The 14,136-nt window shown below is 39.4% G+C and overlaps 1 protein-coding gene across 3 annotated transcripts in view; it reads left to right on the top strand.

Moving 5' to 3' along the window:
- The first annotated feature begins 1,251 nt into the window (after nucleotides 1-1,251).
- The window catches only part of phactr2 (phosphatase and actin regulator 2), a 34,158-nt gene continuing 21,273 nt past the window's right edge, over nucleotides 1,252-14,136 (top strand). The window contains exon 1 of one of the 3 annotated variants that reach the window (XM_086179689.1): nucleotides 1,252-1,481. In XM_086179689.1, the coding sequence (XP_086035815.1) occupies nucleotides 1,340-1,481 (142 nt within the window). In that variant the 5' untranslated portion in view covers nucleotides 1,252-1,339. Of the gene's footprint in view, nucleotides 1,482-7,520; nucleotides 7,591-14,136 lie in introns of those variants that run through there. The other 2 variants (XM_086179694.1, XM_086179691.1) reach the window with 2 other exon arrangements.

The following is a 14,136-nucleotide window of genomic DNA, read 5'->3' as shown; positions in this document are numbered from 1 at the left end:
GTAAATCTTATGATGAAAACTTAGGTCACATAAATCACTCTGTGAGGAGGAAATTTTGCTTATCAGAGGAGAGGATTGAATCTAATCTAATCTTTCATTTATTGTATCGTATTCACACAACATCATGTCAATTGATAACGTGTTTGCATTGGCGTGACCTCTAGCCCTGCGGTTAGGCTCCGCATGAGCATTTTTATGTTCAAGTTTAGAAAGAGAGTCGGGGGGGGGGGGGCTGCCGAGGAATTGGAAGCATTCCTTGACAGCATCAGTTTATATTTTTGAAGTATTCTAGGTGTCTCTAATGGGGCTTCAATGCATTTTTCACGATGTGGTGACTTCTGTCTTTGGGTTAACGTTTGAAGTTTCGGCAGCATTGATCAAATTTGACACAACTTTAGCCATCACGTGACACTAATAATGGTTGAAACCAGGTAGAGCAATATGGCAGCAAATATTATCATACAGAATGACATCATACGCAAAATAGTGATTATTATTGCCCAAATCTTTGTTGTACTTCCGTAAAAAGATACCAGTGGGACATCTTCGTTTTGTGAGATCTTTAAGGGAGTGAGACAGGCTCGGGTTGGTAAATGAATAACAAGCAAACACAGTTGTGATTTAGCGACATCTAGCGTTTACAAGTTGCAGCCACTCAGACTGGTCTGTTTCCTATAAAACATACAATTTACAGAGATTGAGACATTTTTTTTGTTTCGGTCAAATGTATCCCAAAAAAAGCAGCTCCTCCCTCAGGCACACACTCATTATTTTGGTAATCTGGATTATCACAACATAGCAAAACCTACTAATTGCGTAGATTTTTGTCTCGTGGATTGTTTTTGATGTTTTTTTTTTTCCCGAATGTGGAGAGAAATGTCCTGATATGATAAAGCTGATCATTTCACGTGATGTCAAATATCTAGCGCTATCTACTATAAACTTTTACAAAAATTCTTTTGGTAACTCTGGGTTACTAAATAATTCCAAAATTATAAACATGTTCAAACAAAATTGGCATTTGGTCTGAACATCCAATAAATAAAAAACAAAAAGAGGAATCAGTCTGATCATGTTAATGGGCGGGGAGCCACCACTTTATTTTGTAGACTCATCACATTTCAAAGCAACCTGTCTTGTTCAAAAGCAGTGGGCGTGAACAAACCCGGTCAACACACACACGCACATGCACACACACACGCTCTGCCTGCTGCGGTACAGAAGTTTGAGAGTAGGAGGAAGCGCAGGCAGGCTGCTGTTCAGACGGATACGCGCTCATCGGCCTCTCGTGAAAGTGACACCGCGCCACCATTCTGACGGAGCGAGGAAGGCCACCGCCATGGAGGCAGAGGAGGATGGGGACATCCACCCGGAGTTGAAGCATTTCCCTCAGCTGTGGCCTCACCCCAGGTTACGCTCTAAGAGTGACACCTCCAGTTTTCGCTCCAGAGTGTTGATCAAACTCCGGGGAGCTCGGTCAGGTACCGGAAACACTCTTGTCTGTTCACTACTAACCCCCCCGGGAGGATGTTGGGACCTGCTGTTGCTTCATTCCGTAAATCATCTGATGGAGTTCAACTTCAGTGAATGTCTATTTCTCTCTTTCCAATCCCCTTTTGAGAACCTGAGGAAAAATCCACGTAATTTTATGTCCTGTTTATTGATATTTCTGTTATGAAAAGCAGGGCTAAATGCAAGTTTTTACATTTATATATCAGATATATCTTATTTTGTTTTATTTTATGTTTCTGTATGCTTGAGGCAGATAAATTTAGGGTTTTTTTAAGTGAAGTGAAATTGATCATTTAATTAAGTATTTTCAGAGAATTTAAGAGGTTCTATTACAAAAAAAAGTTCTTTATCTTGTTTTTAGGTTAAACGGGTCTTGTTACCTGTTTACCTTTGTTGTCACTACTCCTTGGAAACCATATTCAAATTAAGGAGCGTTGGTGTCTTCGTTCTTTTGTATGACATAGAAAAAAAATCTCTTCCTTTCTTTGCAATTTACATGGGATTTCTGTAAAAGTCCAGTTTAGCTAAGTCCAACTGCTGGTTTAAACAACACTGGTGAAAAAAAACAAACAGATTTCATGATGTTTTTCCACACTTCAGTGAAGAAAAAGGTCTGTAAAAGGAGAGGCTGAGAACTTTTCAAAGGCGTTGTAACATTTCAAGTGTTTCTGTGTCCTCAGCATCTCACTTAAATGTCAGTGTTCCAGTTATGCTACTTACTGGTTTGCATATTGTTACTGTGGTTAGAGCCACTTCCTATCTTCCGTGTTTAGCCTGCAGCCCTGCTCTCAGTCCCATTTGCACCTCCCACACCTGTACTATACCCCCATTCCACTGTATGCCTGGCTGATGTGTGTGTGTGTATATATATATATATATATATATATATATATATATATATATATATATATATATATATATAATGTGTGTGTGTGTGTGTGTGTGTGTGTGTGTTAATACACATCTTTCTTCTTCGACACGAGAGCAGCTGTGTTTTGAGTCTGATTCATGTCTGTTAACGTTACAGGGGTATTAACACTAATACTTACATGATAAATTCTTATTTCGCTCGTCCTATGTCAGCAGAGGAAGCGTTCTGTTTATGGTTATGTAGTAATGACAGGAAATGATGGCGGATTGGAGCGGTTAGGAAACTAGAGTTGTTTATCTTTCATGCCAATTTGGATTTTTTTTTTTTTTTTTAAGTTTCATGGTTTCAATAGTGTGGCAGTTACTTGCCTTTAGTCCCCAAATGACCACAAATAGTCTTAAGAAACTGTGGTGTTCATATATACACCCCTCACATAAACAGTTATATATTTTAATGATATTATAGATTTGACAGGTGAAATAAATTCACACACAGACACACACACACACACACAAAATCCCCCTGTTTTGCGTTTGTGGTACCCCCGTAACTGAACAGTTTGTTAATCCAACAACAGAGGGAGCTAATCCACCATTTTACAAAGATCCCAAGGAACACTGGGCTTCATTCATGAAATGTTCTCATGCACAATGTTGCCCTAGCACACCACAGGACCTTTAGTCTAGACTAAATTTAATCCCACAGACAAAAAAGCAAAGTGTAGATATTTGTAACTTTGAATTTTTGTGTGAGGATATATCATTATATGTCCTAGTAATTCCTAAACAGGGATTGTCCTGTAAAATCTATTGAGCAATACCTAAAATTAAGAATACATTTGATTATTTTACTGATTGTGTTAACCTCCATAAGGTCAAAAACCACTGCTGAATGAATAAGTCATCTTCATCTGGGGCTGGTTGGCTCGGCTGCCTCCTCCCTCTCTGTGTTCGTAAACTCACTCTCCTTTGTTTCATGTCTGCCCAGTTCTCATTTCTAGTCCTGAGAAACTCAGGCTCATAAATGAATCCATCGCTGATCTGCTACCTGAATATAGCACCACAGTAGGGCCGGCACCGCAGTAATTCTCTACTGGTGGAGACATGTCCTTGCTCAGAATAAGCCAGTCCTAAAGAATAATAACAATAATAATAATAACAACAACAACAATAATAATAATAATAATAATAATAATAATAATGACCCAAACATGAATTGCAGCCCTCTTTAAAAACAACAACAACAACAACAACAACAACAACAACAACAACAACTTCAAGGTCCCTTCTGATGAGAACCTTCTCTTGCCTGAAGCAAAGTGCTCCTGTGGGGAATATTACCAGAATAAACGGCTGAGGAGAGGGATGAGATTCTCTTATTTATGTTGACTTTTATATCACTTTAAGAAAACATTAGAAAAAAAGAAAAGGACGCCCACTGACTTTTACGATTTGAAAGTCTACAGGAGGCGCACACAAGTATAACATCGTTCGAGGTGCTACGGGAAACTCCGTACGTCTGAGCATTTGCATCAGAAAAAAAAAATCACTTGTGCGTTCATCCATTCATTCTAGTTTAGTGTTGGACTGTAACAAAATTCACAGTTGAAGCTTTAATCTTCAAATTCACCCAAACTAAAAAGTGAACGACTAAAAATTTCTTTTCAAATGTGCTGAAATATAATAATGGTTTGAAAAATGAGTGTCCACTTGGATGACATAAATCCTATTTCATTTCCTATTTGCTATCAATCCCTCTGCACAGTTGCTTTAGGTTCATATGCATCCAAATAAATTCATAATCCTTTAAACTATAAATGTCCAATAATTAGTTAAGCAACAAACAATATGCTCTAGAAATACTGTGTTGCTGTTGTGTGTCAGCACAGTCTCAGTGACCTTGACCGCCAAAACCACTTCAGTTCGTCCTCAAATGTCCAGGTTTTGCAAAAAAAAACCAACCTAATTCAAAAAACGTGGAGACTGAGATGCTCATTGTACATAACATGATGTCCTCCAGATGGGCTCTGTATCACTTTTCTAATTACAGAGGCAGCGAAAAGATTCTGAGAGGAGATAAAATAACAGAAGGCGGTGAGAAATGAAGACAACACAGTCAAGCATACTGAGTCAAAAGAGAACAATAAGGGACACACACAAAAAAAAATCCCCAAAAGATTGAAGGAGACAGTCTGACAGGGACAAGACAAGGGAACATTATCAAAACAGCAAAAAGAGGATGGAGGCTGTGAAGGATGCGAGGACAGGATGATTAGGGAGGTGGAGAGGACAGATGGAGAGGCAGGAGAAAAGAAGAGGATACGAGAGGAGTGTCAGCTTGCTGCAATGCTCCTCTCGAAATAACATTGATTACAGACCTTTTTTAGTCTAAAATAACCACTTGTTAAAATGTACTGGTTCTATAACGTGGAGAGCAGCTTCTCTGCCCACACAGTCTATTTTCAATTACTGTTGTAGCTCTTCTATCAGCCATGATATACCCAAAAACGTAGAGTTAATGACCGCTTTGTCATTAAGGGCCTTGTTTTCTGCAGCTCTTGCTGAATTACATGTCTCTAGTGAAGGGTACAGAGAATTTATTAACACACACACACACATATATATTTATATATATATATATACACACACACACACACATCTATATATTTACTTTCAAAGAGCTTTTAAAGGAACACACCAATTCTGGGAGAAATCCACTTGTGCCATTGCCTCTGGAGCCAGGCAAAAAGATGGATACCGTGTGCTAACCCTTCATTATGCTAAGCTAACAAGCAGCTGGTCTTCGTGGGTCTCAGCTCCCTGATCTACACTCACTGAGGAGAGAAGGGTATCTGTCTTCTTGTCTCGCCCAGGGGAGGATAGCAAATAGGTGAATTTCTCAAAAAGTTGACATGTTCCTCTAAATTTGCTTATAATGAAATATTAAGCCACAAATTCTAGCGTTTATCAAGTCTATGGTTATAATGTCTGTCAAATTATAAATCACATATTGAAATAGCTGCTGTGAAAAGAGCCTATTTATTCTTTCATTTCATGATTTCTTTCATTGACAAAAAAGAAAAATAGAACAATGTAATGGAAATAACAAAAGTTTCCAAATCTTGAATGAAAGGAAGCAGAAAGAAGAGAAATCTTATTTTCTCTGCCCCTTAATAACAAGAAATCAATTTACAAAGAGCATAATTAAAAATCCCTGAAATCTTTTGATTTGAACATTAAAAATGGACTGTCTTGCTGTTCTCTCTCTAATAATCATAGTGTCACTCTTAAATGTTTGGTCCTCTACTTGTTCATGCACACGACGGTGACAAAAGACCGATTGGACCGACTTTGTGAGGCGTGTTTCTGTTTTCAATCGACTTTGAATTATTGTTTCTTTCTCTCACCGCCTCGTGTGGGAGGGTGTTGTTGGACACCATGAGACAATTGTTTCTCTTCTCGCTCATTGTGAGCTGTTTCAATGGACTGCATCATAAGTCTCACTCACTCCGTTTCCCTCCCCTTCCATCTGCCTGTTAGTAACTCGAAGCGGTTACTAACTAAGCCGTTTAACTCTATTAATATTTTTTTAAAATGCCTCAGCAGCACATGAACAGGATGCTGAAGTTACTCTTTACAACCTCTAATGACACTTCTGGCATAGTGGAAATATAAAATGTATTTGAAGATTTTGGGGTGTTGCGCAATCGCGGGGAATCGGGCAAGAGTCATGAAAGGAAATTCAAAAATAAAAAGAACTAGCATGCACATATTAGTAATATTGACCAGAGAAGAGGGGAGCATGTGGCATAACAACAGCAGTTATTATATAGTCAATAACCTGATGGTGGCATGGTCATTATTGCATATTATATTATTGCTCTTGTTTGCATTGGCTCATGTAAACAAGAATGTTGTGTTAAAGGAAATTAAAAACAAACTTTGCGCTTGGGTGTGTGTGTGTGTGTGTGTGTGTGTGGGTGGGGGTGTATTTGAAGGGGACACGCAGCAGCAATTATGATTCATTCGATGCAAAACAATGAGTTTCCAGTATCACACCTTTGCTGGCGTACAGATGACATATTCAATGTGTTGAGTGGCTATTCGTGGTAGTTGAGCAACCACAAATGTGTGTTTGCGTGTGTGTGAACAAGAACAAAGTAAGAGATTGGCCGTCTGCCCATCTCTGAGTCCTTTTCGTCATGTATCTATCTCTGATTTTATGTGTATTGATCTATGTAGCATTGTGAGCGTTACTGTTTATGTCTGTGGGTTTGATATCAGCATTATTTTTATCACCGTACAGTGGCTGTGGCGCCGTTTCCCTCCTCAGGTCTGTATGGTCAGTGAATGGAAGGTGATAGTGGATGTGCTCATATGGACTTTTTAATGCCATTATCTTGAGATAACGAGTGAGTTATTGAATTTTAAAAAAAAAGCTTAAAGGTGACCTGTTGTCGAGATGAGATGAAAACCCACACAACTGGTTAATTATCTCATTATTTGGAGGAAGCTAGCCTTTTGTTTTCTTGAGATAGCATGTTAAATGAATGCAATGTCACAAGAAAATGAGTTTATTTATCTTGAGACAAAAGTCATTTCATCTAGATTTCGAAGGAATACGTTAAAAAAGGAGAACATGTATGCTTACGCTCAGTTTCCGTAGTATTTACAATGTTGGGGAATGTTTATATATATATATATATATACTTTTGTTCCTCTGTAATAAAAGTACAACAGGGAAACACACTTCCTATGCTTCCATGCTGCATCCCCTTTAATTCCCTTCAATACTTCCATCCTTAACTCCTGATCTGCATCCTCTCCTCATGTCTTACGTCACCGTGGGACCTCAACACAGGAGGGAGAAGCTTGACAGTCAGGGAAATGGAGCTATAAATGCAGACACAGATTGAGAGGGTGAAGGAGGAACTGAGATGGAAACAAACATTAAGTTTTAATGCTCTTTATTGGAGCGAGGGGTTGGTAGGAGGGAGTGGCAAGACAGCGGAGGAACATCGAGGGAGGGAGGGCAAAGCAATGAAGCAGCGAGAGAGGGAGGAGGAGAAGAAGGGAAACAGTGAGAGAGGGCGGAGGGAGGGAAGGAGGGAGGGAGGGAGGGAGGCAGAGAGGTGGTGTGTCGGGAAGAGGCAAGGATCAACTCACACTGCTGATAATAATCCCTGGGTCAAGTCATGGAACATGATGGTGAGTTCTCTCTGTTACTTCCTACTGTTTGGTTCTCTGTCTCTCTATCTCGTTCTCTGTCTCATTTACTTTACATGTCTAGAGATTCTTTACAATCCATTTTTAGCTTTGGGAGTCACCTGTTAGCTAGTTATTGCTTTACATGTTAAATCTATAAGCCTTATGATTATTAGTTGTTGCTTTGAAATTAGGTTTGTAAAGAAAATTCTAGTAAAAACCCTTTTAAAATAGATGGGGTAAGAATGCATTTTTAAAATAAATAGTATCTTTTAGAGCGTCTGACCAGTGTTTGATATTTAAATGGTGGCTATCATCGTTTTAGTCCTTTAGTCCAGTATGCAACATTTATCGGTATCACTGACATCAATTATATACAAGTGCAAATACACTGTCTGCAATATTTATAAGATGCTAATGCAATAACATTAAGGCTGTACCCTCACTTAACCAGGCTTCTGGTAGATAGTGAGGTCCAGTTATGCTGATGACTCAATGGTGATTGTGCACTGTACTTTAAGAGCAATTACTGGCTCTGTCAGTCTTCCCACAGTTGCCATATAGCATTTATAGCAATATTTAGCAATAGCAATTGTTTCAAATAAAACCACATCGAATGGCAGTACATTCATTGTCAAGTTATAAAGAAAGTGTGCTGCCAAGTCAGTTATTCCAGGTGGGTTTGGCTGGTGGCCATCTTGGGTGTATTGAAATAAATGTCATACGTTGATTGTTGTCACACTCAGTCAAAGGACGCAGGCGGCCTATATCGGGCCCGTGTTATCTAATAGAGTTTAATGACTGTTTGCAGATGCTTATTACAGTGAGAAAAAGCTCCTGTTGCCATTTGTTAATCATTAAAGCGAGACAGAGTTTTTGGCTTATCTGCAGCTTTTTTTCTCAGGCATTGTCTTTGGGTTACTTTAAACAACAAAACCTTTTATCTGTGTTCCTTTGTGTATGTGTTGACAGGGATGTGGTTACTGAGTGGGTACACGGCAAATTATCACTGTTGTGAATCGCTGAACCTGTGTTTTGCAAGGCAAAGCAGCATCTGTGAGTGTACTTATATGTTGAGTGAGCATGAAATTAATGATCTGTGCTGTTGGATGTACAGTCAGGCAGAGTTGTCATATTTTTGTTGGAGTGAATGTGCATATTTGCATTTTGTCATTTGACGAAAGGAATTTTATTATTTCAGCATGCAATTTGAAAACTTTAAAGGAACAAACTAACTTTTTGAGAAACCAGCTTTTGTGCCATCTTTATTTTTTTGCCTTATTTTACATGCATCAGGGAGCTGAGACCTACAGAGATTGGCTGGGCGCTAGTTAGCCTTGCACAATGAATCGCAGTGACTGGGAAATGTTAGCATTCCTCCGTCGAAAGCCATCAAACACGCTTTTCTCCTAAATGGAACGCAGAGAAGACGATCAAACTTGACTATCTAGAGGAAGCAAAAGTCGTAACAACGTTTCTCTGTGAACCTGTGGAAAGATCCTTTTCTCTGTCACCTGTTCGTGAAATGACTAAACTTTCAAGATATTGTAATTCTACGATCAAATATATAGTCAGAACCTCCTTCCTGACTGGGTTCAGTATTTGACGCGACACCTCAAAATTACAACCAAAAAAATCAAAATGTTCTTTGAAGAGCTGACATAAGTGAGGATGATTAATTATGGACAAATATAGATCCTGAATCTCATCCATTTGATGATTTTTGAAAGAGCTCTCCCATCCACTGTCCATTGTGCTAAGCTAACTAGCAGTCAGACAGTCACTATGGGTTTCAGCTCCCTCATGCACTCACGGAGGAGAGTAGGGGATCCATCTTTTATCTTGCTTTGTCCCCTCTAAGACACCATGGCTTGTTATGGGACTCGCCCTGCTAAAACAACATACTTCCAGTTTGACACATTGATCTACTTGTTTTACAAGTGAATACTTTCATCTTACACACAACAACAAGAATTTTGAACAAGAATTGTCCTCATGTTAATGTAATGATTCATTGAACAACCCCAGGCTAACATGAGGTGTGGGGCCTCAGACCTCTTATGCCACACTTGTGTAAAACAGACCTCAGTAAGAGCGATAGCTGGACTCAGGCCAAAGCGGCTATCATCAACCGGTGGCTATACTTTAAAACAAACCATATCGAGCCTCCATTCAAGTAATAAGGTTGTGACTAATAGCCTCATGCTACGACTAAGCAAACAAGACTGACAGCTGTTTTTGCAATGGACAGTGGTTTTCCAGTGAGTTTTTTTTCCCCATCAGATATGGCCTTATATAGTTATAATATCAAAGTACGGAAAGAAATGCTGCTAGGCTTGTTTACGCTCTCAGTTCACTGTCTTCTTATAGCCTCACATCACCTCTGATGCATATAGCCTGCGTTTTCCTTATGAAACATAGTCCGTGAGCTTCTGTTGCGATTAGATTTTCCTGCAGCCGTGGCCTTTATTCATTATCAAACACCCCCCCCACACACACACACACACACACACACTATCATCATTTTATCTCGTTCTGTCCTCTCCTGCTTTCTCCCGAGCTCTCCGGCTGCCTGTCTGGCAGGATGTCAGCTATTGATTTATACAGGCAACATTTTAGCAATGATGGCAGCTTATGGGTTGTGCCAAACAGAATACAACAAACAGGGGATCAGGTTTCAGAGAAGCCGGCTGGCAGATGGGAAGAGGAAAAGAAATGACAGTAACCACTTCTGTATCACTGCAAGACTGTGCAGGTAATATTATGAGGTAACTTCTGGTGATAGGCAGACCAACTGTTTTCAAAGCTGAAAAACATATGAAACCTTTTGTGACCTTTTTGAGGTAAAATGTGGTGTTAAATTCTCTAATAGTGATGAATTATTAATTCTAATACATTAATTATACATTCTACTTGTAAATAGGCATGCTGTATATGCTCAGTACAGTAACTACAGCAATTTGTCATGCTTTTTTATGCTCTAGATTGAAAAAAAATATGATAAATTCTTTATGCAATCTCTCACCAACAGCTTGCGGGCGCGTGTAATGTGAAGTAAACTGGGAGAGCCCGATTCATGGCAGTATGTTTGAGAAGCGGACCCCGAATATATCAGACACTAAAAAGATTCATTCAGAATCACTTAGTTCCGCCCAGCACAAGTCGCTTCCTCACTACTAAAGGGGAAGAATGAAGAGGGTAGGGGGGGAAAAAACTACAGGGATGGATGTTTTTAGCCACTGGTATGCTTGTACATCTGATGGCTCAAAAGTAAACCCATTGAAAAAACACTGAACAGGATTTATTATGGAGGGTTTATAATAGTCAGCGTATAACAAAATAAAGTGGGCAGCTAATTATCTATGACACCTTTCTCCCGCTGTGCCTTCTTTTGGCATTCAGGGTGTTCCAGGTCATTTATGGACAAGACGTGCAGCTAGGCACTGAAAATGTTGTCCCATGAATCGAGATGTGGTGCTTCCTGGTGAAATACAAGCTAGATTTCTTGATGAGGGCACCGGAATGCACTCCAGCACAGTGTCCTTACCCTTGCTTCTACTTCTATCTGCCTCTATAAATGTTTATTTTATTGTCCCCCATTTGTATTTCTGCTTCTTCTGTAATCATGTTAGCAGAATGACTCAGTTTTGTAATGCCATGCTTGAGGAGTTCTTAGCTGGCCATCGAGCGCGAACAGTAACATATCTGTACTGTTCACTGTTTTTATAAAATGTTGAACTCAAAGGTGCAAAGGACTCAGCATGCTGTGGAATCGGAATGTTTCCTTTGCTAAGATTCAAACTGTGGTAGGGGCTTCTGGCGGTCTGGGTTTACATCATTATCTGCAGCCAAAGCTGCAGCTACAATTTGTGCTTTGGCCAACTTAACGTGAACAGTAAATGTCAGTCAGTAATTTATATTTGATGGCTACACTGCAAAAGCTCTAAGCAAGGAAGTCTAGTCAGAGTGGAAGTAGGTTGGTGACATAATCCAAGTGTTTCTAACTTCGCCGGTGCGTTCAGGACGAACTCTGTTCCTCATCGTAAAAAACAGAGCTTTCATATCCGCATGTGATGCTGGGATAATGTATGATCATGCAATACTTGCACTCTGACACAGCAATTTAATGGTCAGTTCATTTAGTAGAAGTCATTAAGAATAAATACATGCAATATAGTACCAACTATTTGCCAGACAAAGCGAGTGTTTTAGAGTTCGTATGCTCTCAGCTCATCTTGATTGTATAACAGAACCTGTTCCTTGCTGAGTCACACTGGGCTGTTATGACAGTCTGAGGTCTGAATCATGATCCTTGTTCAGAGATGTTCAGTGACAAAAGCCGAGGGTTTAACTTCACACACCTAAGCCAGTTTCGATTCATGCATGCAAGGAAAAGAGATCTACTGTATCTAGAGGTACGACAAAATGAAAGTGCTCCTTCATTTTAGAGGTAATAAATCACTTGATTGTCAAAAAAAGCACAAAATTATTTTAGCTCACGTTGATGTGTGGATCCTCTGTAGCCTGCAAGCAACTGAGTTTAATAAATAAACGAAGGGGAGGGGGAGGCTCTTGAAGGTAGCACTTAAACAATTATTACCCCCTTGTTCTGCTGAGGCTACTACTTAATATTTGATGACTCCCTTCTTCTAGGCCTTTTCCTCCACCATGTCTCCTCTTTTTCCTTTTGCTGTTCCGGTCAATGAAAAGGTCAGATTCTCCCAGTTGATCTCTGTTATTTAGTGTCAGGACGAACACGACCCGGTCCCTGAAAAGTGTCAACATAATCCACAAACTGGACTTGTTTTTGAGAATCCTCCTAAACAACAGATTTCGACTTTAGGAGTTGTGCCCTTGGACAAATTAAAAAAAAAACAGAACAACAAACAGTTAATTGATTTGAGCTTAATCCAGAATGAGAGTTTTCCTGCATTTGTTTGAGGTTGTAGTGGCTAAATTGGTCAATACTAGTTTAAAACTTCCCAAAACACACACACACACACACACACACACACACACACACACACACACACACACACACACACACACACACACACACATTAAAATAATGTTATTGTATTTTTTAATTGAAGAAACACAGTAGGGTAAAACTATATTGACTTGTGTACAGTCAGTAGTGCTACACTGAATAAAAAAGATTTACCAGCAGTTGTGTTTTGTTTAGTTTTTTTCATTTTCACTACTGAGCCCATGTCAATATTTGTATAATGTCACTGGCAGCTCTGAAGGAGTTTTGTAGAAGTGGGTGGTTTTTGTGTGTTTTGGCTGTAAGAGGAGCAGAATCTGGTCCACACTACATTCAGTCTAACAGGGTCAGATAAGATCCCAACGCGGGGGCATCGGCGTGTGTGCGATACCCTCGTGGACCTGTTATCACATCATCATCACAGCCATCACAAGAGCCACTGCAAATGTTTTTGAGGTAAAAACAATGTGAACTATTAAGGAAATATGCAGGTTTTGTGATTACTGATATCTTAGACACTTCATCGTTTGAACAGAATGTTTTTATCACAATCTGATAGCATGGAATTTTTAATAAGTGAAGTGAAGTGAAATTGCTCTGGCATTTGGCGATGCACTGATCGATCCCCTAGTAAACACTCCCCCGGGTCTGTGATAATATGCCGGATCCATTATATGAGCTTCTTATGAATGACAAATGAGTCTGGTGCTGGAGCACCTGTAGACTTCTTTGATTCACCTTATCTTCACAGCTTTGTCCGCCACTCTGCTTGTCATCTCTTTACTACACAAGTGGCCTTCGACATGCATCGCTGATACGTGGAGTCGTGACTTCGCTTCCCCGATGCCAACGCTGTGACTTTCCCCTCTAAGTACCTCCCTGTGTCCTGCTTCTATTTTTCCCTTCCTGTCTCAGTGATTTATTTCTGCAAGAACATCACTAACAACAATTACACTTTTGCATTTCCCATGTATGAGTGTGTTGAACTACACTAATTGAAACAAACCCTCTATAAAGTGTATTCAAATTTTATCTCAAATACTTACAAGTTAAAAAAAAAGAAATGGTCGAGCTTCACTGGGTGTAATATGCAGAGAGTTTGACACTGACATGAAATGAGTACAATTTTTAATTTTCGAATTGAAAATCTAATATACCAGCATGGTTTGTGACAGTATTCAGTGCACAAACACTGTCCGGAGTTCACACATCAGTAGGAGACTTCTTAACACTTAAACTTGTGAAATTAATTTTATTTATTTATTTTCTGGGGAAAAAAAAACTGCATGCCAGACATTTTAGGATTTCTTAGACTATTTTTTTGTGGAGGGGATCTTTATGGCAGTTACATACACACGTGACATGTCATGTGGAGCCACTATGTGCTGGCAGGTAATCACACTTATACTCAAGATGAAAAAAAAAAAATTGTAAAAAAGAAAACATTTCTAAGTGCGAAAAACATCTTAATACATTTATCGACTGGGAGCCAAATGTGATTATATACACGTCTGTTACATACATCTCAAAGAAGGGGTGGATCATGGATTTTGAAACAACTG

Source organism: Aulostomus chinensis, chromosome 16 (assembly GCF_037954235.1).
Source record: "Aulostomus chinensis isolate RoL2024-O1b breed Wild chromosome 16, RoL_Achi_v1.0, whole genome shotgun sequence".
NCBI classification, from domain to species: Eukaryota; Metazoa; Chordata; class Actinopteri; order Syngnathiformes; family Aulostomidae; genus Aulostomus; species Aulostomus chinensis.
Note: the sequence above shows the minus strand (reverse complement) of the source record. Positions and strands in the feature narration are given on the sequence as shown.